General features: G+C 40.1%; 1 protein-coding gene across 2 annotated transcripts in view; it reads left to right on the forward strand.

Annotated features, from left to right (window-relative positions):
• MTHFD1L (methylenetetrahydrofolate dehydrogenase (NADP+ dependent) 1 like) overlaps positions 1-26422 on the forward strand; it is a 148801-nt gene that overhangs the window by 56660 nt on the left and 65719 nt on the right. For both annotated transcript variants that reach the window (XM_048298471.1, XM_048298472.1), the window contains one exon: positions 6303-6414. In XM_048298471.1, the coding sequence (XP_048154428.1) occupies positions 6303-6414 (112 nt within the window). The remainder of the gene's footprint in view (positions 1-6302; positions 6415-26422) is intronic.

Below are 26422 nucleotides of genomic sequence, written 5' to 3' on the forward strand. Positions count from 1 at the left end.
TGAAACATCTGCCAACTTTCATCAAACACTATTGCTTGTTAGCAGGACCCTGACCACATTACCCAAAGATACATTTTTCCCCTAAATTCTTCTCACAAAGTTATTTTTGAAACAGCAAACTTAAGCAGCTTGGAAGACTGCTTCATGCTCCACTCCTCCTCTTTGAGTCTTAAAGATGAGTTTTTGTCACCCTTTGGATACTTGCTGGCTTGCAGGCTAATGTAAGTCATGTATCGAAGAGTGGAGATCCCCGGTTTATCTAAACGTTTTCCAAGATAGTGCTCTGCTTTGGCTGATGTCCTTTTGGACTGTGTCATTGCTCTCATGTAGGATCACAGAACCTGCTGAGCTGGAAGGAACCCCTGAGGATCACCAAGTCCAGCTCCTGGCCCTGCACAGTACCATCCCCAAGAGTCACACCATGTGCCTGAGAGCACTGTCCAAACACTTCTTGAACTCTGTCAGGCTTGGTGCTGTGACCACTTCCCTGGGGAGCCTGTTCCAATGCCCAGCCACCCTCTGGGTGAAAAACCTTTTCCTGATATCCAACCTAAACCTCCCTGACATAACTTCAGGCCATTCCTTTGGGCCCTGTCAGTGGTCACCACAGAGAAGAGATTGGTGTCTGCCCCTCCTCTTCCACTCACGAGGAAGTTGTAACTGCAGTGAGGTCTCCCCTTGGTCCCTTGGTCTCTTTCAGGCCAGACAGACCAAGTGACCTCAGCCGCTCCTCATATGGCTTCTCCTCAAGGCCCTTCACCATCTTTGTTTCCTTCCTTTGGATGCTCCCTAATGGCTTCATGTCCTTTTTTATGTTGTGGCACCCAGACCTGCCCCCAGCACTTGAGGTGAGGCTGCCCCAGCACAGAGCAGAGTGGGACAATCCCCTTCCTTGCCCAGCTGGCAATGCTGTGCCTGATGTTCCCCAGGACACACTTGGCCCTCCTGGGGATGCAATGGCCTGCTCTAGTACTGCCTATGCTGTTGAGCTCTCTTCATTATTTTTAATGCTTCATCTGAATAATGCTTCATCTGAATAGCAAGAGGTGCTACTTTTAATAGCTTCAGTAAAAAAAAAAAAAAAAAGGAAAAAGGAGGGGAACAAGGAACATGTGCCCTGCACACTTTTGAGTGTACTCTAGTGAACCGCTTGTGAGTTTAGAGCCCTCTAGCATGATAGATTTTAAGCCAAAAGAATCCTAATATACCCTGAGGCAGATGTAGATAGTTGTAGGTAGATGCAATAATGTTTCTTCTGCTATACATAATGTCATTTTTCGATGAATGTGTGAATTGCAAATCAGAAATAAGGATAACTGAAGCCTGCATTACACTTGAAATAATCCTAGTAAGTAGCACCCAAAAGTTAGCATTTTAAGTTTCCAAAGACATTACCAAAAATAATTGGGAAACATAATCCTAATCCCTTCAGGGAGAAAAAGTTCTTCATAAAAGTGTAAAGACCTTTAGCAACAGCACTGCAATTTGACAACAGTAAAATTAGAAATGATCCTACAGCACATAGGTGGTGGAAAAATAATATGATTATAGAGAACACAAATACAGCTGAGAAGGCACCATGGACCCATCTGGCAATTAGGGACGAAACTGTTCACCAAAGAAGGTCATCCAGATCACTTTGGGGAATGGCAAAAAGGCTGTTGATGAGGGAGGGCAGGAGATCTGGGTGACTGACAGTTGATTTGGCTGATTTAATATGTAAGTCCTAGTGTCTGTGGGTAAGCAGTGGCTGGAAGTAGCCATTGCAGAGATAGGAGCCAAATAGAAGTAGCCAGTGCAGCTGCACTCCTCTGTGATCTGGCCACGAGCCTGAAGGTGGGAATTGTGTTAAGCCGTGGAAGTCTGAGGAGTTGCTTCTAAGGGCCTGTGAAAAGGGAGAAGAACAACATGCTGGGTAGATTTGTACCAACTTTTTATGGATGTCTGCATGCACTGGGGAAGAGGCTTAGAAGGTCATAAATCAAAAATGGCCGAATGTCAGTCCTGTGTGGAACTGAACTGGCAACTTATGTCAGTGCTTTTTTTCATATGTGAATTGATGTGTGTTTTAATTTGCTGGTTTTTAAAGAGGTTTCATGGTGGGTTGCTTTCCGTCACAGTCCTGCTACTCTGACACCATAAATTCCACCTGAAACTGTTAGTGATTGACAGTGTTTTATATGCAGGAGTGACAGTAAAAATCTCAAAATGGGAGACTCAGAGCACTCCATTTACAATAACCACAGACTTCAGTGGAACTTATATCCAGTGCTGTAAAATTGAGATTACTTTGTTTGGAATGTACATAATGATTTCATAGTGTTTATCCATGTTTCTCATGACAGATTTCTTCTCTTGTCAACTGATCCCTTAATGGTTAGCATTTATTTATACCATGCGTAACAGAGCAGCTGCTCTATGGGACAACCCTTTGTAGTTGCAGGCTGGCTGCTCTGGGATGGTTTGTTGTGTTACTTTTGAAGTGCCAATCACAGTAAAGATGAGAGAAGGATGGTAATAAGTATTATAAATATCCTTCTAGCGGCCAGATAACTTCAAATATTTATTGACATTCTGGGTTTATTTTCTTTTACTGAAACTTGGATAATAAAATTTTCTGTACTGAAAGCAGCCAGCAGAATGCATTTCTGTGCCACTGTTTGGTTCTCCATATAGTTTATTAAGAGCGTAGCAAAAATAAGTGGCAAAAACAAGTGGTACAGATGGACTGGCACAGTCACTAAAGCTGGCCTGAGAAGACATTGTTGTCCCTATTCCAGTGTGTGCCTGAGGCTCCCAAGGCCCTGCTGGAGTTCACTCTCTTCAGTATCTAGACTTGACTTTTCTGCCAGGATTGCTCTTGTGAAAAAACATTCCAGTAGCTCTTCCTTTTCTTTTGGTGGATTTCAGAGCTCCAGGGAGGGGCACCTGTCTATGCCAGTGATTTAGTAGTATGTTTGGATTTCAAGTTAGTCATGGGAGCCTCTTGACTTCCAATATTCTGGATTTTGGATCCTGCAGTCCAAATTTCCTTCCTACCCATGTTGTGTGGACAAACTCTTGGAAGCACAGTTGCACAGGGAATGTAGGAGGAGACCCTTCTGGCACCTCTCTTTGCATAGCTGCTGTAGTATGTGCTGGGCTGCCCAGTCACTGGCTGCGGTTCTGGGTCCATGCATCTCATCTGCCCATGTGTGCACTGGGCTCTAACAAGACCAGCCCTTTAATTGCTTGCCACGAAATTAGGGCTTGGAAGAGTAAAATTAGACATACTGTGTAATAAAAGACAAATTGGAATAAATCGTATTGATGCCTTTTCCTGGTCTTAAAATAAAGAATCAAACACAGTTAGAAGGGAAAAAGGGATTTTTACCTCTGTATTTATTTTAAGGATCCTTAGGTGCACACATCCAGATCAAATGCACCTCAATGCACCCCGCAATGCACGCCCACAATTGATCTGGTATAACATTATAGGTCTTACTAATTAGCATATCTATCAAAGATTCCTCAATGAGAGGCTTGAATGAGCCCCCCCCCTCCCCAAGGAGCCTTCCCCTGGATGGTTCTATCTTAGTTTACAGAATCTGTTCTGGAGAGGACCTTGGGGTCTGGGGCACACTGATCCCTAACTACGAAGCTTCTATGATGTTTATCTCCTAGCTTGACAAACAAGGCCAAGAATGTAGGCAAAAAGCACTAAGAATACAGAAGTTATAAACAGGTATATAAAAGGGGTATAAAAGAAAAGGCAAAAAATCATCATGGCATCAGTATGGATCTGAGTCTGGTAGCTGAAAACTTGTGATCTTACTTATTTGAATGCCAGAAGCATAAATACTGGATTAAAGTAGAAGCAAAGCTTAAACATGGTTTGGTGGAAGTTGTTTGCATTTTATTCTGTATGTTACAAGCTCTTTGGAATAGGGATAACATATTTTGCACATCACCTGTTAAATGGATGCCCAGTTAAACTTTGAAAGCATACATAGCTCATGTTAATTTTTTGCGTACCTGTGTGAAGTCCCAGTTGATGTTGCAGTATGTGTCCATTAGCAGATAAAAAACAAGAAAAGAAACCTAATCTTAAGTAAATGCTATGAAGTCACTGTGTTATAATTATAGTGATCTACATTGATTCTCTTATTACAGGGCACAATTTCTCTTTATTTAGTTCTTTGGCTCCTGTTTCTACTCTAACATGTTCGAGGCAGAGTTACCTGAGTTGTAGCTTAATTGTGTCATTCCTGGAGAATAGCCCACCCATGTGTGTGCACGTGGCAATGGCTAAAAAGTTACTTGTCTTTCTTCTGAGCAAAACAATTAATTATATATTATTACTTCTAAAGGAAACAATAAGAAGAGGTGCTTTTTGTTGATACATCATTTTTGTATATAATTTCTATTCATCATTACTAAAATGTCTGTGTTTTCTGTAAAACACCGTTTAGATTACAGTAGTGAAATAGAGATTTCCCTATGTAGGTTGTTTCCTTAAGACACTGGTGGCTGGGGGGGGGGGGAGGAGGAGGAACCAGCTTGTATTATATGGTTAATAGTTTCCAGGTTGTGGCTCAGGACTATTGGATGTGCCCTACAGCTGATCCCTAGAACACTGTCGTCCTTAACTGGTGTTTCTGGTCAGAACTTGGGGGAGGTTGCCCTGTAGTTTGCCCGAGATTTTGAGGGTTGACAGTAGTTCCTAATACGGAATGTGAGAAGAACATTCATGGAGATAATGTGAAATTGTCTGCTTACCTTTTCTTTGACCAGCTGGGCACTTTAAGATGCATAAACACAACTACAGGCATTTGTTTGCCTAAGTATTTTCTAGCAAAACAGCTGAAGTGACGGCCTTCTGTCTGATTGTGTATTCTGATTTAGAGAAACAGTAGCAGTTAATGTCATTTTACCTAATCCTAATCCCTTTCTGTGGATGCTTACTTTCTAATTTCTCCTTTCCTTGGGATGCCTTCCGAAAATGAGAGGGAAGCTGAGAACTGTTTCCTACCTTAGAAATTCCCTATACCTAGTTAATTTGCTTACTCCTTGCCTCTCATTTCCCTGGTTTAGATTGGTCTGTGCTACAGAGTCAACTTTTCCTGTGTATTTGTATGGTGTCTGGTGCAGGAGAATTTGGCTCTGCACCTGGGTTCCCAACAGCAGCGAATGTTTTCCACTGTGTCAGTATCCCCACTGTACCCCAGCTTGTCCCTTGCCATCTCCCTCTCCAGCTCCTTAAGCCTTGACTCTGGTCCCTCATGGCTTCTGCTGGCTCCTCTGCCTGCACAGAAATGGCCGTTGCAGCCAGTGAGGAAAACAGGAGCACACAGGGATGGACTAGGGCTGGGGCTGGGCTCTTATTTGTGTATCTGCAGCAATGCATTTAGTGCTTGTTGTAGTTCGTATGCCAGAATAGCACACCACAGTATTAGAGCTGTGGAAATACGAAACATTAATTAGTACAAAGTGGGGTGGGGAAGTTGTGCAAGTTACCTAGAGGTTGCACTACTGTCTGTTACCTTTCTAGGAATTAAGCAAGTTCTGACATCAAGGCCAGTCAGTGAATGAGGTCTCAAGCACCTGAGATGTACCTAGAACCCCTAAATTGTCTAATGGCACTTCCTTGCTGTACGTGCTTTGATTAATAAAAAATTTTGATTAGTCTGCAAAATTATTGAGGTTTGGGCTGGAATAAGGTTAACTTTCTTCACATCAGCTGGTACAGGGCTGTGTTTTGGATTTGTACTGGAGACAGTGTTGATAACACAGGAATGTTTCTGTTATGCTGAGCAGGGCTCGCACAGAGTCAAGGCCTTTTCTGTCTCTCACCCCACCAGCAAGCAGGCTGGGGCTTACACAAGATGTTGAGAGGGGACACAGTCAGGACAGCTGACCACGACTGGCACAAGGGGTATTCCAGACCATATAGCATCATGCTGAGCATACCAAGCTGTGGGAGGAAGGAGGAAGGGGCGATATTTAGAGTGATGGCATTTGTCTTCCCAAGTAACCATTGCACATGATGGAACCCTGCTTTCCTGGGCTGAACACCTGCCTGCCCATGGAAAGCAGGAATTAATTCCTTGTTTTGCTTTGCTTATGTGTGTGCAGTCTTTTCTTTACCTATTGAATTTTCTTTATTTCAACCTATGAGTTTTCTTACTTTAACCCTTCTGATTTGCTCCTTCATCCTACTGTAGAGGAGTGAGTAATCAGCTGTGTGGGGCTTAGTTCCTGGCTGGGGTTAAACCATGACATCTATACATCGAATTACTTACGTATATTTCTTTATCATCCAGGGAACACCAGTATTTGTTCACGCTGGACCTTTTGCTAACATTGCACATGGAAATTCTTCTGTTTTGGCAGATAAAATTGCCCTTAAATTAGTTGGAGAGAAAGGATTTGTAGGTAAGTAAATATTCAGTTTATTGTATTATGATCTGTTGGTAAATTGGCAGTGATGCAAGTGAATGGAAAAATTAGCAGTTAAAGGTAAGAATGCTAATTTGTTATTAATATCAGTATAAAATAATCTTAAAGTGAGTATATAATAAGCCAAAAGCACTTCTTCTCTTACCCTGCCTTTTGTCTCAAGTCCTGTCACCATGGTCCTGTCACCATGTTTGAGACTCCACAAGGAGTCTGAACCAGTCAAATGACTGGACTGCATTGAAAGAGGTGTCCTGTTGTTCAATCTATTGGTGTCCATCTGGCCACACTTGATAAACCAACAGAAACCATTCTTTTTTCCTGCTGAATTATTTCTCTACCAGTTCAGTAAACTCAGCCAAATCAGAGGTCAGATGTCCCTGAGCCAGTGCAGAGGACTAGCAGAGGCAAGATGGTAGAAGAAAGATTAATACAGCCTCATTTTGGTGGCTGTGAGCCATTAGGTTCGTCCAGCTGCATTGTCAAACCTCATCATGAGGCCCTTATGTTCCCATGAAAGCATTTGAGTGGACAGACTCTTTTTATATTAGGAATTCAGCCTGCACAAACAACAATAGACGCACACAGAGCTTACAGTTGCAGGCTAAATAAACTTGTGGCTGAACAATGAACTAGCTTTTATAAAAATCGTAGTGACTGTTTAAACCTTAGAATTAATTAAATAAAAGGGGTGTTGCTGCTTTGCAGTAGTAATGCTGCAGCCATTCTCTTCTATGTCCTGAACACCCAGGATGGATTACGTTAATCCTAAAGCTGGAGTTTGAGTACCTGTGGAACAATGCTCTTGAAAAGAGGCAGCAATGTGAAAAATGTAGCGAGGTTTCTTATGCTAGCACCCTTAAAACTAGTAGAGAAACATGAATGTATATGCTTATGTCATACCTACATATTGGAAAGGATTTTTTTTACAGTGTTGTACAGCTTAAAGGTCTGTTTATATCCCTCTATTCATCAAACATCCATTCAAAGAATATTTTGCATTCTGAACACATTTATTTAATGATAGTTGAATTTGTATTTCACTGGGCCATGTTTGTTGTTACATGGCTTTGTGGAATGAAGAGCAAAAGCATTTAGGGTAGCTAACATTTTTCATAAGCCGCGTGAAATTACTTTGTTTCTGCAGTGAGCAATCGTTTCAGCTGAGGAATCAGTTGTGTATCAAGTGAGGGAAAGTATGTTGGCGACAGTCTTGAGTCTTGATCCTGGTTTCAGAGCCCAAAATGTATTGCCTTGTATTTGGATTCCCTTCCATTGAGTGTGTCCCTCAGGCACTGAGAGCATATCCTTGCATTTCTTGCTTTTTTTTCAGTCTTATCCACCTGTTTGTCTTTAACGCTCTTTTCTGCTTTGTTTGTCTTTGGCTCCAGTTTCTCTGTTGGGAGGCAAAGCAGCATAGCTTCAATATAGGAAAACCTTTGTGCGTTGCCAGCTAAAGGCGCTTGTTCAGATTTTATTCCACAGAACACAAATCCCCATGAAACTGGCTTCAGAATAAGACTGCCTTTGCTCTGCAGAGCCAGGAACTTCAGCATGATTTGTAGATCCTTGTTAGATTATTAAAAGCAATAGTTCACAGAGTGGCCTGCTTAAATAAACTTTGCAGGTAGTCACAAGAGTAAATGTTTGTTCTAATGGTTGTAATTACCCTAAGCTTTATGGTTTAAAAAAATAAATTTTTTTGGTAACTAGTCAGAGCACGTGGGCAGAGACTACATGTAGCATTCACTGATTTATTAAATACTGTTCTATCCTACCCTACACAATCAAAGTCTAAAATCACAGCTACAAAGTGTGCACCAGTCCACACTGAGGTAACATCCATACCGATGGAGAACCCAGTGCCTTGTGAATCTGTGCAGCAAAGCAGGTAGCAAAAAACTCCACTGCATTCCTGCTCACTGTGGAGTTTGCCTGAACCCTGCATGGCCATTGAAATTCCATGGAGAAAGCTGATCCAGTAGTTAATTCAGACAGCCGGCGTGCAGGACAGCTATGCTGCAGTTAGGTAAGTAGCTGAATAAGTTTAGTTACTCTTGCTAAAAATAAAAGTTTTCACTGTTCCACATTTCCCTTTTGTCAGTGTTCTTGTGCATTAGATCTGGCACTCATTAAATCTTGTATGGGCGATTACAGTTCACATTCTGCCATGTAGGTTAGTTCCATAAGCTCAGGAAAAAATCCAAAAGGTGCTAGGAATAGAGAAAGGTGTCTTGCAGAACCACGTGGCTGGGAGAGGCATTTTAGGGACCACAGGCTATGAGATTGCTCTCAGTTGCATCCAAAGCAGGAACATCAAAAATCTGTGACAGAGTCTGCTATTAAATTATTTTCCTGAATAGTAGAATAAATACCTTAATGTACATATGTTAGCTCACTCACAGAGCTGAGATGGGATGATGATATAAAAGATATATAATTCATATATTTACTGGTTTATATATTTAGAGTTTATAGCTATTTCTTATTCTTTTTTTTTTTTTCACTTACACTGTATTTATTTTAGAGCAGAATTTCCTGTTAAGTGTGTGGACAGTACTAAGGAGAATAGCATGGCTTGAATTTGCAACACAGTTTTGCAGATACAACCTTTTTAAACTCTCTGTCCTGGTTTAAGCACCCTCCTTCCTCCAGCTGCTTGTTTCCAGTCCTTTGCAACCCCTCTGTTTCACCAGCACACCTGTTCACAAAGCCATGTGACAAGCTAAACTGGAGCCTTGGTCTCGATTGAAAACAACTACAACAAAAAAAATTCCTTTCTTTCCCCCTCACAGACAGTGTCTGGGCAAACAGCTTTGTGTGACAGGGGGAAGATGAGATAATGCCATGTAAGATGGTGTTTTTGCTGAAATAAATATTTATAGTATTATAGCCGCATTTGGAGCCTTCAAGTGCCAGTAAAGCTACTGTGGATGATTAGACTGAGCTGATCAGAGTGAGCCTGCACTGCCAGAGCAGCGAAGCCTGTCTTCTTTCTCAGACTGTGATCAACTGTTTTTGCATGACATCCCAGCAGAAACCTATTGCCCTTTTTGTTGGCTTAGTTTTCTGCTGACTTAACACAGAAGCGGTTCAGCCCAGAGTCACAAAAACACCAGAGCTGGTGCAGGAGAGGGTGAGCTGCAACAGCCAGCAGTGAGAAACCAATCTGTTGTGTAGATCCAATTGCTTGTGTGACCATGTGCCACAGCCAAGGCAAAAAAAGAGAAACCTTCTCAAAATGTTCTTCTAAAATTTATTTTTAAACCTTACTTTCTCTCTCTGGCCTGCATTGCCTGTTTCTCTGCTTGCTTTTCAGCTGGAATGGCATCGTGCTGTGTCTTTTGAGTAGTGTCAGGTAACAGTGATGTAGACAGCCTGCTTTAAAAAAAAACTAAATGAAGTTTAACCATTGAGTCCTGTTGTGAACCCTCCCTAACTGAAGGCATTCCCTGCTTCAGTTTCAGGTATCCAAATGAATCAAAGGCCCTCATTAGGTTTTAGATAGCTTAAGCCTTTTAGCTCAGCTTTTCCTTTCTCTCTTTCCTGAGCCTTGTTACTATGCACTGATGACTCAGTCTTTTTGCTCTAATTTTGAGTTCTTCATGTGAGTTTTGCCACTGAACTTTAAGTGCAATGCCACAGCTGCCACTGGCTGGTTTGCACTTGTCTGTCCTCTCAGCTTTTTAGTGTTTCCCTGCAGATTCCCCCCGGCCCTGCTGCGAGCGACAGTGGCCTACTGAGCATGGCTGCAGGCATCCCCTGCATGGGGAGCACCAACGCTGTGGCACAGTGAACGTACCCATCATCACAGCTGCCGTGTCCCTGGAACTGTTGGTTTTGTGGCGCTCTGAACTCAGGGCTTTCCTGAGCTGTCAGTGTGTCAGAAATTATTGCACTACACAACTCAACAGAGTACCCCATCCATCTCTTTAATCCCTTGATGTTTCAGCTGAAGAGAGGGGTTACTGTAAATCAGAAGACAAGTGAAGCATGAGTAGATCCTTGGAATCCTAAAGCAAAGTTCTTCTCAAGTTTGTTTTTCAGGTTTGGACTTCATGTTTGTCAATTGCTTGCTTTGCTACTCCTGATAAGCATGTCACATTTGATGCTGAGAGCATGCTGTGCTGGGCAACTTTGTCCTGGTGTGTTTTATCAGGTGACAAGAAGGGAATTACTGCAAACTGTTGCTGACTTAAGAAAAGTTCACTTTCTTTGATGTAATTGGAAAGAATTTGTAGAAGCAGTAAATTTTTATAAGCTAAGTAATTGACTCTTTTTATTGTGTTGGTACTCTGTTGGTTAGAGTAAGCTAATGATGCTAGCTGTTCTAAGTATCTCTTCAGTACATACAAAGTTGTATTTCAAAGGGTATCCATTTTACATACTCTCAGAGCAGACATTGTTTGACAAGTTTATAAAGTGCCTTATAAAAATCGTATGTGTTTAATACACTAAGTGAATAATCTTCAGTAGATTTTTTTTAAAGTCATAAGACACTTCAATCCATTTTTTAGTGTACTCTTTTTCCAAAAAAGGAAATAAAGCCCAAATACTTTGGCTAAACTTCTTTTGGCACCACTAGTACATGTGATATTATTACATTTAAATGTCAAGTTCAAGGATTTATTTTTAATATTTTTTGCTTGATACTACAGGCAGCAACAGATACCATTAGAAGGGGATTCCATGCAGTGACCCTCCAGAAAGCTTTAATTTTTAAGAGTCTTCCCAGCATCTTTCTAGCTTGTGTTTATTTAATCTCTGACTTCTTCACTCTTATTTTCACAAAGAAACCCCAAGTTGTACTGTGATTGCTTTCCAATATTTTGCTGTCTGAACAATGTGGCTTTTCTTGTTAAAGTGTTAAAGCAAGGCTAAGGTTTCGCAGTATAGGATGGTTGACGGCATTATCAGTATAGGTGTTACTTGCCTAGTCCTGATCTGTGTGTCCTACAAACTAGAAAAAGGATGTTCAGAACTTTACAGTGGTTTTCTCTGACCCCATTCATAGTGCAGCTGCCCAAGCAGCTGTGCTGGGCACAACTGTGACAGTGGTGGGGAGGGGGAGGGAAGGTGATACTGTGTTAGTTGGTATTGCTGAGAGGCTCTTAAAGTTGTGGTCTAATAATACAAGTCTCAGTGGTACCACAAACTGCAAGATAAGGTACCATTACTGCTAGAAGGTCCATGAATCTGTGCCGTTCACTTGTGAGTGGTGGTGCCATTCTCATCCAGGCTGCCGTTTTTATTGCTTTCCTCACAGCTGCTGAGGTAAAAGTAAATTCCATTTCTTTCACTTGTTGTAAAGTGGAAACAAAAAAATCATCTTCTTCTTTATGCTTTTAAAATCTTAGCAAATTTTCTTACCAGTAAGCAGGAAAGTCTTCAGAGACAAGATGTAGTACAATGTGTTTTTCTTCACTGGCATGAAGTCAGAGTTCCTGAAAGCTGAGTTTCCTTACTGCCTTGTCACAAATAATCTGGGTGCAGATCATGCTTGCTTATAGCTTGCTGCAACTGGAAGTCAGGTGACAATGATTTAAATTACTATCTATTTCTATTGCAGGAAGTGCTTAAAACACTCTTGAAATAATTTATGAATTATTATGTGAAATGAGAATCAAACTTTTTTCTTATATTCAGAGTCCTTGAGAAACTTCTGACTCCACCTTGTCGCTGCAGATTGCTATAAATTTTTTCTTCTGCTCTTTAGCATACATTTCAAAATAAAGCTTTGCAGAAGGAAGATTGAGTAGAAGAGAGCTGTCCTGAATGTTTTTGTGTGTAAGGAAGCATTCTAGCATTGACTTCAGTATCATATGTCTTTATATTTCAGAGCTGAATTAATTTGAAATCATATTAATTATGCAAAGCTGAACTCAAAACTGAAAGTTGGTATTGATCATGAACTATTGAATTATATCTAACCAATATTACACTTGGCATAAAAAAGTAATGTTTTACCCAGTCAGGAGAGGTGGTGCTATTTTGAAGACAAAACCTCCTAAATTGTGGACTGTCTTGTAGTGAGATTTTACCTTCTTCCCTTTAAAAAAAAAAAAAATACGTCTAAAAAACGTGTTAGAAATTTACTAAGTCTTTCCTTGCTTCAAAGCATATTTGTAAATGTTTGTTCCCAAATCTGCTGTTTATATCCAGAATTGCAAGGGGCAATTTAGAGGAATAAAATCACATGTGATTATAAATCATCAGCCATTTAGCTGAGTTCTCTGCTTTATCTGACAAGCATATCAAGTGATCTCCTTCATCAGCCGACTGAACTCCAGTTTGAAACCAGCTAGGATTTTTAACTCTTGCTACTGGTGAGCTGGCTGGGTTGCCATGGCCAGTTTGGACTCATTTGTTCTTTTTTTTGTAATACTGTGTTACAGTTTAGTCCTCTCTTCCTCAAGTGATAATTTTTTATAATACTGTCTCTAACTATTCAAGCACACATTTTCCATATGTCACGGTGATTGACTTAATACTGCTAGGCTCCCAGATTCCTCCTTGCTGTTTGCAAGTATGAAGTTCCCAAATCATAGGTCAGATTTTTGTCATTTTTTCTCCAATGGCAGTAACTTTTTACTAATAGCTTTCATTCTGCTTCTCTTCGTTTCTTCATAAATCCACAGGAATGTTTTCCTGTGTGATATGCTTTCAAACTTTGTTGTTGCCAATAAACTCCATCAGTGTTCCTCAGTCTTTCTGCTGAGGTGGTTTAACAAATAGTAAATGAGAGCCCTGGGGCTGGTCCTCTTTCCTGTCCCACAGTTCTTGTGTGGTGGCTGCCTATTCTCTCCCTTAATCATGTAGTTACGTTCTTCCAGCCTTGCTGACAGACTCCAATGTATTGCTATAGCAGTTTCCTTTGTTCCTCATCACTGATGAGATGTTGTCCTATTTTCATCACTGGAGAAAGCTTTTAATCTGGCATAGCCTGCCTCTGGTAGACAAAGGTTATATTTCTTACTTGTTTCAATTTTTTTTAAAGTTATACTCCTCTTAAAAATCTGTTTGGAAACCATAAAGCCTGTAGTCACTCAGATTTCCCCCCATTCCTCATACATTACTTGAAAATAGGTTTTGATACTTTTCAGGTACAAGGCACCAAAAGAAAAGGAACTTATTTAAGATGTTGATACAAGCTTTGCAGTTTGTTTTTTCTTCTTCTTCCAGGATTTTGAAAATTCTGTTTCACACTTTATTAAGAGCAGTGGATTCATCTCTTATGCACTTTGGGTCTTTAATTCCATTTTTAATATATTACAGTAACCTCACATTATTAGCTTCTGGTTTTTAATTTGTGAGGCTGAAGACCCTTGTAATTTGTTTGCATTTCCTTTGCAGGCTCTGACACTTGTTCTCTAGCATACCAGCTCGCTCTGTCTTTTCCTGTCTTTTAGAGCTTGTGTAATTAATAGTGACGTTATCTTCTATTCAAAAAGTTCACCTTGCAGGATAGCAAAGCTGTTTATTTGACTGCCTTTCCTCCTAGTGACCAGAAGTTACCACGGTTCTCAGGCCAGATTTCATGTGAGAGACCAGGCATTTTAATTTGTACATTTAGAGAATTTTGAAGTAGTTGGTGATTTCAGTATGAAGAAAGAAATTTTAATGGTTACATGACAGAAAATAATTAAGAGATAGCATGGCCTTGTCACAGTTATTTTCAGTGGGGTTTTTATTGTTTCTGGGTGGATGGATGCTGCTCTGTGCCTCACTAGAAAAGGAATTAAATGGTTTTTCGCAGACTAGGAGCTGTGAAGGGGCACGTGTGTGTTGGTTGTGTGCTGAATGAAGTGTCACACGGTGACTGAGCTGGCTGGGTGACAAACAAGCAGAGAACTGGACATTCATAGCTTGTTTGAGAAATCCATGTTTTCTTCCCTTCATATGGATTTTCAGAGTAGAACGGAGATGCAGTGAGATGGTGTTTGGGATGGTATTGAATGCCTGGGGAATGTGTGTGATGATGATGGGGAGGCAGGAAGGGCAGTGGGAGTGTTCCTTCTGGTTGGCTGTTAACTAGAGCTGGCTGGCTCCTGAGGAGCTGGTGCCGTGAGGAAACCTGTCCTGTCTCCTCTTTCTGGCCTAGTGAAAGATAAGGAGACAAAGCTGCCAAGCCCATTGCTTGCCACCAGCAGCACACAGTCTCTGATGGAGATCTCCTGGTCTGTCATGTGGCTGTGGTGCTGCAGTGCCTGACAGGAGCCATACATCTTACTCCTACCTCCATCCTTGACTGGCTTTCTGGCCTTGAGCAAGTAATTTCAGCCTCTATGCCTGCACATATAATCCCATTCTTCCTGATGTGTTTTTTCAGTTTACAGACTTTCTTAGGGGCAAAAACTGTCTCACCATAGCCAAGTGGGGAGATGACAAGCACTGCTATAACAAGAACTTTAAGGTAACAGGGCTTTTGTAGAGCCATGGCAGCTGCCTGTACTTAAACATGCATCAGGAATTTACTTACAATCTAATGTGGTATTTTAATGTCCTGTATGCTGACCTCTTCTGCAACATGTTAGAGATGAACACAACTCTTTCCTCTGGCAGTGATATTCATAAACTAAATGGAGTGTACAACTGTTAAGGGCTATCCATTATTCTCAGTCTCAGGATAGTTACCCAGAGGTAAAAATAGATAGGAAGGATCTGTCATTCATACAGAAAGTAAAGGCACTGCCCAGTTCCTGATAAATAAAATACCATTCTACTGAGTAGAAACTGATGACATTGCAACTTCTGTTTATTTCCCTTCCCTCCTCAAGTTTGCAATCTTACCTAGTTTTAAAACTCCCAATGCATAAGAAGCAGTTCCTTTTGTTCTCTTGTTACCTACTGGTTGTATTGTTTTCATTTATAAGAGGAAAAGAACCAGGGGTTAAAAAAATTGCAAACAGTAAAACATCGTGTATGCTAGGAAGTTCTCTTAATTCATCACTTGGCAAAGGAAATAAAAGCAGGCTCCCTAGCTAACAGCGTTACTTTTGCTTAGGGTTATTTGGCAGAAAATCCATCATCCCCTATCCATTTGTGAGTATTTCATATTGACTTGCACCCTTTAGCAAGGGTCAGCAGGGCAGAGTATGCATAAAGAGTTCAAGTCCCATTTCAAAGGCTCAATTTTAATTTTAATGGATGGTTTCTTTTTAATATCAGTTGAAAATGTTAGCTCTTTATTAGACTTTTGTTTGGTTGGTTTACTGACCTTTTGATACTGAAACCTACTGTTCTTTTTATGGACTACTTGTATAAGAATTAGGTTTCTTCAGATATTTACATCATGTTGGAGAAACCAGTGTTTGCTTTTTATTTTCTGACTCATTCTAATCTGCAAGTGCTTTGTTTTCTGAAAGCTTTTATAATTAAAATTGTTAATAATGTACACATACGGAGGGGGTGATGTTTGTTTGTTTATTTACTTTGTGTATTTACTTTTGGAATGGCTGACTTAATTCGTCAGGATTCCAGAGAAGTCAATACAAATGTGGAATATGGAAAGGACATAAATACATGTATTTCCATTTTTGATTATGGTAATTATAGTAGGCAAAGTTTTAATATCCTCTAGTACAAGTTTACATTTTGCAGAATTGATTTTCTGTTTTCTGCTAGTATTCCATAAGCTCACACACACTGAGAGCTCTGTTAACAGGTGTTTCAAAAAATATTGTTTAAAGTTACATTTTCTTATTCGGGATCAGAACTCTGATATGTTTTCTTCTCATCGTGTGCTGCACTCTCTACCAGCCCAATTAAAATAACATGGTTTGGGGAAAAGGTTAAGATCGTATCTTTAGATGTTCCTGGAAGAAAAATGCAAATGATAAGGGTTCCAAATATTTTTATTTACAGATGGTTTGTTTTGCCTCAGAGATGAAGTACTCTGTGGTAGTGCAATATAAAAGAAAACTAGTGTGATTTCTCTGAAAATATGCTAACTTTGAATTGTTGTTTTGTTTGGGTTTTTTAGTTTTCAAGCAACAAACTCTATGTATTATTGTATGTTGGGTACTTTAACAGAAAATAATTACAGAGAAATAGTTATTTCTCTTCAAAAACAGAAAGTATGTTTGTTTACATATCTGATCTTAACACGTAATGGGATTAGCTTTAAAGAAAAGTTCAAGAATTCATGTCTAGGGATGTAAATTTGTTTCTAAACCATTTTTAAACGTTTTAATGAGATTGCAAATAATGCTAGGTTATGTATGGCCAGTATGATCAGAAGAGTGGTGTATTGGAAAATAGCCAAAGTGCTTTTGAAGGTCAGATGTTGATAATATTTGAAAGTGTTCTGTGATTCTATAAAATAATACTTTAAAAGAAAAGATTAATATCCTAAATGGTATCTCAGGGTCAGTTTACTGCTCTGACCTTGTAATTTAATTTTTGCAGTTTTATAAATCTGCTGTTTAATTAATCTGATTTGATTGAGAAAACAGATTATATTCAGATACAGTAAGAAAAAATGTAGGTTACAGCCTTTTTAAAATTTCGGGTGGCCTGTCTTTTTATATGGTGGCCCTATTTTTTGGTCCCTTTATCTTTGGCTTTCTGTGCCGACAGCTTTATTGAAGCTGACAATATCAAGCTCTTCAACTTTGCTACCTGCACATGCTTCTAATGTATTTTCAGCTTGGCACTGGCTGCAAGCTCTGAGTGGGAATGAAGCTTCAGGGATAAGCAGATGCTTTACATGCATGAGGACACGGTATCTTTGTGCTGCCTCCATCTACTGCATCTCAAACAGAGCTCCCAAGAGACTGAGTAACAGCTTCATAAATCAAGGGTTGCAGGTTCAGCCTTTCCAGAAGCCAATTAGGAATTCGGTATACGTTTTGGGGTTCTTCACTGCGCAAGGAGCAAGAAAGCACAAAAATGTGGGGGAGGGCTAAAGGATGATAGAGTAGCTGAGATGACAAGATGATGGGCAATTATGAAGAGGAACTGAAAAAAAAAATTAATAATTTATAACCCATAGTAAGGAGGGATCAGCTAATAATGTCGAAATATTTCAGAAATGGTAATGGGTAGTTTGCAATGGCAATTGTCTTACCCTGATTACATGAATTGTGGTTAAGTGGATAAATTCACAATAGGCATTAAAGAATTGGTTTAGCCATGAGTAGTTGAAAGGATTTGTCTTGTACACCAGCTGAAGTATGGTTTGGTTTGATTTTGGTTTTGACTGCATTTTTAATTGGGAATTCCATGTAGGAACTTAGGATTTGTTGGCATGTGACCTTAGTACCTTCTCTCTCCGCAGCTTGTAATTCTTTCTGTAAGATAAATTACACGTGACATCATATCATTTAACAGACACAGTTATTTTCCACAGCAATTTTAACCAGTTGAATTCTTTTTTCTTATCAAAAAAACTATAGGGAAAACAGTAAATACATATTAATAAGTTTGTCACAGATCACCAATCTTACACTTTGAGTAGACGTTCAAATAACAGTTTTGTATATTTTATTTTAAAAATACAGGTGATTACAACCAAACTAACGCCTACCTGCAAAAGGTATTGGAGAGCTTCCATCTGAAAATCTTCCATGATTTCCGAAGTTGCTTCTGCTGCATTTCTCCGTGTATGTGGCTATCTCACGAAGTCTTGCAGCACAGTGGGCTTTACCTGCCTGCTTCTTTTACCCTCCTCTGCTCTTCTGTGGCTTATGCTGCACGTTCTCTCTCCTAGGCATTATTTCCTGTCTCTTAAAATGCTACTAACAGTAGCTGGCGTTCTCTGTCCCCATGGAACGTCTTTCTGTTTACTGATATCTTAAATTTTGTGTGCGTTTGATACACGAATTGCAGGCTGTGTAATTTCCACTCTCACAGAGCTCTCCAGCAAAGCTCTTGGGATGGTCTTGTTTGCATCAGATGTTTCACTCGGCCATTTTTGCATCAAGACAAACTGCTAATGCAGGGGAATACTCTTCTTCCTGGGGATACATAGCAGGCAATGCCCTTTTACATGAATTTCTAAGACATGTAGTTGTGCTGTCAAGAATAGTGTTGGTGTCCTCTCCCAGGCCAATCATGAAAGGAAGGAATTCTGTCTCCTAGCAAAGACTTAAGTGGAATGAAATAAAACAGAACCTGTTTGTCCTTCTAGGAGAAGGGTTTCCTACATGTGTACACGGAAAAGACAGTGCCTAAGTCATGGACAAAATCATTATCATAATAAGCAAGTGCTCCCCGGAATTTTAGAAGGGCAGAGTGGAGAATGCTTCTCCATGTGCCTGGTGCAGAGTCGGGGGGAGCTGTACCAGGGCGAATAGCTGCATGCACTGTGGGGTGGGCTCACACGGCAGTGATGGATGACTCCGTGCCTGGCGTGCCTCGGGTGATTGCGCAAGTGACAGGAGCATTGATCATCGTGATTCAGCGGCCCTTTGTTGTGTGGCATTCGCCGCAGCCTCGGCCGACACCACTCTTCTGCTGTCTGTGCACAGATGCTTTTGTTCTGTGATGAGAACGAGGAGGAGCTTGGGCGGCTGGCAGAGTGATTCCCTGGGCTCTCCTGCTCTCCCAGCCATGACCATCCGAAGGCATGCCAGAGCATCCACAAGCCGGCTTGTGGTGAGAGGTGCTGCTTAAATGGATTTTGTCTCTGAGTTGAGATAGGCTCTGATGGTAGCTTGTCTGGCTGCAAAAATTGTGTATTCCTCATTCACTACCTGTATCATCACTCATTGCCCGATTGTATTTCTGCTGCTCTTCAGAAAGTTTGTCTTCTTCCAGGGTGGTTTGTCTTCACCCAGTGGTGGTTTGTCTCAAGAATAGGGTTCTTTGCATCCCTTCTTTCCTTTTTCACAGAACAGTGCAGTATTGGTGCTAAAGCAGGCATCGCTTCATGACCGTTTGATGAAATGCTTAGAACTTTTCCAGGCAAGAAATTTTCAGGCTCTCTGCCTGCCCCTTGAAGTTAGTGTTTTCCAGATGCTTGTAACATGAATTCTCAAAGCATGTTCAAAGTCCATTTTCAATAGCTTTTTCAAGGGGAGTGTAGAAGGACCCAAAACCTGAGAGCTCAACAGAAGGCAGTTTCCCTTTGATGAAAGACGCATTGGTGGCAGGAGTGTCAGCCAACCGGATCTTTTAAAAGTGAAGGTAAATGGAAGTTTGGTAGTGAGATATGCATTGAGAAACATGGTTTAAGTGTGATGAAATTTATTTTAAGCTCTTAGGGGGATACTGTGGGTACCGTAAGTTAATACACTCCTTGCAGAACTGCAGAAGAATAGCCTTAAGTGAAGATCCATCAGTGCTGCTGTTAATTATTCCTTCCACGCAACTCCAAATAAAAAAGTGGTGAGGTTTTAATTTTGTAATTACCAGAAGACTAATAATTCTTTTGCCAAAGGCCATGGTGATCTTTAAAGTATGTAATGTAATTGCCTTATTCCTGTGCCATTAATTGTGCTCCAAACGTGGTCATCTGTCTTATGAGCAAATGTTACTCTGTTACCTCAAAGAAAATGTGCTATGAGTGGTGAAAGGATGCAACCAAAAATTCACAGCTCTTTTGTTTGAATTTTTCTGGTTAATGTTATAAGAGAAGGAGGTTACAAAAGAGGGGCTGTGTATATTTGGTTAGTGTATTCAGCTATTCATTACAATTCATGTCAGGGCCCAACACTTAGCCTATGAGTTGCGAGTCTTTACATGATTATAGGACACAGAAATTAAGAGAGAGTGACTGTAAAACCCAGCAGGTTTATCAGAGGGATTCAAAGAAACGTGTAGCCCATGAAACCAAATTCGGCTCACTTAATTTCTATTAGAATGAATCGTTTGTGGCTTGTAAGACATCTTCTGTTTTTTAATCTCTAGTAATAAATCTAAATAATGAGCTCATTACTAGTGAACTGCAAGAAAATGTCAGATTTTACATTTGAATATCCAAATATGGTTTGACAAGGTGGCTAGGAAAGAATTAAGTTTTCCACTGCTGAAATGTATCTTCCTTCCTTCCCTTGCTTCTGCTGCTTGTTTGAACACGTTCAGACACGTCTCTGGTCTTACTTCAACTAATTCAAATATAGCCCAGTGGAAAAAATTACAGGTTTTTGTTGGTTTTTTTTTTTCTCTGTTTTTGTGTGTTTTCACTTTCTGTTCAGCAAATTCCAACAATTTACCTTCCAATTAAATGAATGCCAGAAAAGGCAGCAGGGACAGAGCAGGAGAGAAAGATAGAAGACAGAAAAATGAACAGGGATTACCCTTTCAGCAAGGCTGGGTGCTCATTTGATTCAGCCACAGTGGAAAACCATGCCCTAAATTGGTGGTTTGGAGGCAGGAATCACTGCAGTTGCATTTCTGTATATTTTCAAGACGGGGAGGCAAGCAGAGCTGTGGAGATGTGCAGAGCATGCTTTCTGTCACACAGTGCTACCCCTGTCAGCTCCTGGAGTTTCAAGTTTGATTCCCACCCTGAATTTAAAAACCAGCATCTGCAGCATACATACATAAACAGGCCTTTAACACCCACAAAGAGAAATTGTGTCCTTGATCGTCAGAGGATTGAGATTTAAGGGTTTTCTTTACCTGTCTGGCTTGTAGTAAATAAGTGAACTTTCTGCAATTCTTTTTTGTCTATAGTGTGGGAATAGTCTATATGAGTCATTGTGCCTATTCTTTTGTTTAGTGTATGGGATGCTCTTGGAAAGTTAGCAGCAATTGATCTTAAAAGTGAGTAACTCTGAGAGGTTATGAGGTAACCTTTAGTTTCTCATTTAAAGCTGCTCTGCATTTCAATGGTAAAATTACTTTCTTATGGAAAAATAATTGTTTCTAAGGAAAATATTGAAATAGCTTGTTATGGAGTCCCAAGGGAATCAGCACTTAAATTAAATGTATTCCTGGGAGCCAAGTTTCCTGTGCAGCCCTTGCTGCCAGGACGCAGTGACTGTTAGTGGAGGCCTGCGACTCAGCCAAAGGAGATAATAAGACTCCTTTGAAGGAAGGCAGAATGAATTGCCATATCTGCTGGTTCAGTCAAAAGCACGGATTGTATGTCAACAATCAGAAACCTCCAGTGCCCAGACCTTGGCGTGGCAAACACTGCCCTGGCATCTTTCTTTAGCAAAGGGTGGAAAGTACACATTACATCCAATTAGCTTATGGTCTGTTAAACTTAGGGGCAAGTATTTTTCCTATTACCTTTTCTTCTACACCTCACAACAACAACATAAAATTTTGACAACCAGTGCAAAGTATTTTCTTCATGGCATAGAAAATGTTCAGGCTTAACAAATTCATGTGTATTTTCTGCTGGACTTTGTGTTCAGCCGTGGTAGCAGTCAGTTCCTGTGTTCCATGACATCTGAAAATGCGTGTAAAGAAAAATGAACAGGAAAACTCCCTCTGTAGGTAGGGGAGGGGAGCGGGGAAAAAAGTATCTGTTACATTCCAGAATCAGTCATAATAATGGAAGTTCACATCAAATAATTGCTAGAGTCAAAATGGACAAACATCTGGCTTATTCATCCCTAGCTATACTAACAAAAATATGATATCCTGTTAGAAAAATCACTGATCATCCTGGTTTATTTTGGCGATTGTGCACCTTGGTATTTTTCACTTAATAAAGAACATATCAGTACTTTATAGCTAGCATATCTCCAGTTCCAGGTTCACAGTTCATGTGCTTCTGTGACTTTGAACTCTTCCTTTCCTGAGTTTACCAGCAGACAGCTGCACCAGAACAGATATGTTTACATGTGGGGAGTAAATGGCAACTTGCAGCTCAGAGTTTCCATTTCCTTTTACATTGTTCAGGAATCCAGGCACACAATTCGTCCTCAAGCTTCGCCTCATGTGTGCATCTGACTTGGCCCTTTGTAGTACAAATGTTTTATTTTGACATTGATTTGTTGATACAAAGGGCTGACTAGGGAAAAGCTACTTTCACTAGAAATTACCCTCAGTAAGCATGAAGTTCAGTTGTGGGTGAAATAGCTTTTTAAAAAATATTCTAAACATCACTTTCTGTAAGGCTTTTAAGCACTATATCAATGTAAGACTAATGTGGAACCACTTTATGCAGCTTTAGTGAGATAGATGTATTTTTAGATGGAGAAAAATTACATTTTCTATTAAGAATGACCGTGAAATCTGATTAGCTGCTTAACACGCGACACTGTCTATTTAATCTATTGTCACATGTAGGTGATTCCCAGATGTCCTTGGTAAGGCAGTAATTACATGAAGGAGGTTATGATAATTATAAACAAGAAACAAAACCATCAGAGTGATTTGTTCATTTGCCTGAACCCTGAAGTAGAATTACAGACCCCAGTGAAGAGTTTGTTCTGACTTTACACCATCTGACAGACTTATTTCTGTTGCCTTGTTTCACCCCTACAGGCTTCTCCTTCCCCTTTTGTACCTAATTTTGATATTTTGGATTCTTGCTCTGAATGAAAACCATGGTTTATGGATGATTTTGGTAGCAGTAGTGAGTGAAGTAGGTATTACATAAATGATCTCTAGGAAGACCTGTGTGTTGTGTTTTGCCTACTGGCTTTTTGAACCAAGATACTGCAGTTACCCTGATGTGTTAGAATGAGCTGCTCTTGGTCACGCTCATGTGGATATTTTAGGAGAACAGACTATGTGACCTTACTTGAGCACTTTGATGCAGTTTAGTTCTGATATATATATGTGTGAATTAATTGCTAGACTTGGCCTATAGCCCACTCTTAACAGTAATGTAATGGTAGTGCACTTCTGATACGTGAAATTTAAATTTTTAGTCCTCATTCCAATGTTCTTTATTATGCTTAGGCTCTAAAACTGAAGCATAAAATCAAACAACGGGTTTGCACTTTAGGTTTTGCACTTTATACAACCACACAGTGAGAGTCCAGAGAACTGTACTGACTGAAAATTGCACCCAGGAGATAATCTTTTAGCACTTCTTGAGTCTTGTCGATGCAAGGAGGGGATCCAGAATGCAGATCAAGGCCAGGGACTGTAATAACACTGATCTAGGTCAGTATATGTTTGCCATGGAGTTGTGTTCTCAGGCTGGAAGTGCAAATACCTGTGTGTTTTCTGTGAGCTTGCTGAAGGCAGATCATTTACCTCTTCACTTTCATTAAAACTGCATTAGAACTGTGTTTGTGGCCTGGAAATCAAAGCAAGCAGTTAACACCATGCTGGTACCTATTACAAACCGCCTACCTGCTTTCAGGGCAGCATCCCACATAGCCATGATTCATGGGGCTGGGAAATGGTCACTTAGCAGGGCACGAGATAAACAGGCATCCAGAGAGGGGAGCTGAAGCTGGGCAAAAATGTATAGGCAGGTAGTAGTGCTTGTGTCATAAACTGTTCTTCAGTTGAAGTACATCAGACCACACTAAAGTAGATGTTTGTTGCCCAAAATTTAAGTGAGTTCACCTGTAGTCTGTAATTCTCTTCTATTAACAAACTATGTATGAGAAATTATTATCAAAATAAATGGACCCATGTTTTACTTTAATTTTCTGTTGTTACATGTAAAGTGATTAGCTCACCACGTACTACTTTCAATTTCTGTTGTTACATTTAAAGTGATTAGCTGGTTTATCTCATGATCACTAAATGTAGAGTAGTTTGAAACTTCCCATTCGTAGTCTGTGCTTTTCATTGATGCTTTCATTTGAAAGCAGGAAACAATCTGAAAGTAATTGTATTAAGTGTTTCAGCACAAAGATTTTAAAGTATAAGATCTTGGCATGTTATTCTATCTTCTTACTATTCCTTAGAGAAAATAAAATGGAGTTGCAACTTTCATCCAGGCAGCTTTTCTACTGCATCCTGTTTCCTTCCACACACTGGAGAAAGCTGATGAGAACTGATGTTCGTCTCCCTTTCCTCCACTTCCAAAAATCCCGTTCTCCGTGTTGTAGCAGTCACTCTGGTGAACTCTGATACACTCTTTGGGTTGTTTAGGCAAATGCGAATTTTGCCCTCCATATCAAAGGAAAGATTGCAAAGAATAGAGGAACATGCACTGTGCTGGCTGCTTGGACTGCCCAAAGAGTGGCTTGCTGTGCAAGCAGTTGCTGTGGAAGGCTGACGTCTCTGCTTTTCTCCCACTGAAAGGCAGACTTGCAATCCCCCCTTTCTCAAAGGGAAACTGACCCTTGAAAAGGCTTGGCATGAAATGGATTAACTCCCTGGAAACTTTGTTTGGAAATGTTAGGAGACTGCTATGTATATGTGCTGGCAACCTCTGTAAGAGACAAATTATTTTCCCACCCTCTCAAGCACTTGGTAGTTTATCTGTTGTTTATATTAAAGATTGATCGTGGTTATATATTCCTAATTCAGGGTTCTCATTAATCACCCTATGCCACATAAGAGACTGAAGAAGAAGAATGAGGGTTACTGGAAAGCAGAAATGTGATCCCTGGCTTTGCTTATAATGTGACTTATCCTGACATTAGCTTTGCTCCTATGAATTACTGCATTTGTGTAAACATATTTCCTTTCTTTTTTTTTTTTTCCCCCATGTTTGGTGTGTCTGTTTTTCTCAGGGCTATTTAGAAAAAGATGATTTACTTATTACAATGATTGAGGAGAATGTTAATCATGACACTTGCCATGTTACTATTTCAGGAGGTCCCTGTTCCCCCCAGCAGGCCCACCCTCTTGTTTGCTACTACTTGCTGCCTCTCCCAGCCCCAGCAGCCATTTCCTCCCTCAGAGCAGATCCAAGCAATTGTTTCAGCCTGTGCAAAACGAAGAAGAGGTGGAAAAGGACCAGTGGGGTTAGGACAAATGCACAAAGGCTGGGACTTCCTAAAGTGCATCGGCTGCCAACAGTGAGATACTTTTTGTCACAGCAACAGAGCAGATCTGTACCTCCTCCTTGACCCTGCTGCAGGTTGCCAACCCTGAAACGTTCAATCAGCTGTTTGTGGTCCCTTCCCCTCCTAAGTATGAGAGACAAAACTGCTGGCAAGAGGGAAAGAAAAGGGAATTTACAGGTTTTTACAAGTTGTTTTGGGTTATGAGAACATGTTACCAGCCCTGCTTGGAGTCAGGTCCAGAAGCCTCTGGAGCAAACTATTTTCCTGCCCTGACTTGTCTGCCTGAAAGTCTCTTCACATCTTTCAGAGGCATTCATTGAGCCCAGCTCTTTAGTGTGTTCTGGTGGGAAAATGTTGCATCAGCAAATTTTCAACCAACAGGAGATTTAATCCCTTAAATTTTTTATTTGCTGTGTGCTTGTCTTTGTCTATTATAAAGAAATAACTTGGATTTTAAAAGTAGCAATTGAAATAATTTCTACAAATCAGGACAAATTCGCTCTGAAGAGACTGATACCATTTAATACGGATTATCTTCTTTTTATTTGTAGCTCCACTAAAAATACTTTGCCAGGTGTATCCTAATTCTGCACAGATTTTTCTCTTAAGTCATGTTACATTCATGTCTGACTTCTTTGGTGCAAAATCCCATTATTAAATTTGCTATTTAAGAGCATATTCAACACTGAGATATGATGGTAATTGCTGGTTTGTGTTTATAACTAAACATCCTCTCCACAAAAGCAAGAGATCACCAGAAGTTCTGCAAAGCTAGAAGAATTTAGGTCCATTAGTTGTGATGAAAGCACATTTTGAGTAAAATCATAGGAGGAGGAATAATATAGGAAAGTCTTATATCTGTCAGAATTTGCAATCATTTTACCCATAATTGCACAGAAGCATTGATTTTAGAGGACTAGATATTTTTTAAGTACTTTGGTTCAAAGTAATTTAGATTGCTTGGTTTTTTCCCCCCATGTAACTACCTTTGATGGCATATTGTACATATCAAGAATAAGACAATTTATTTCTGAGTTGGGAATAGGTTTTTAATCAGACTCAGTAATGTAAATAGACCTCTATTTGAAAGTTCATTCAAAACGGAGTACTAGTGTGTATTTAAGAGCACTGTATGCTAAAGTAGAAATATCCCCCAGTGTTTAACC

This window comes from Corvus hawaiiensis, chromosome 3, assembly GCF_020740725.1.
Source record: "Corvus hawaiiensis isolate bCorHaw1 chromosome 3, bCorHaw1.pri.cur, whole genome shotgun sequence".
Classification (NCBI taxonomy): Eukaryota; Metazoa; Chordata; class Aves; order Passeriformes; family Corvidae; genus Corvus; species Corvus hawaiiensis.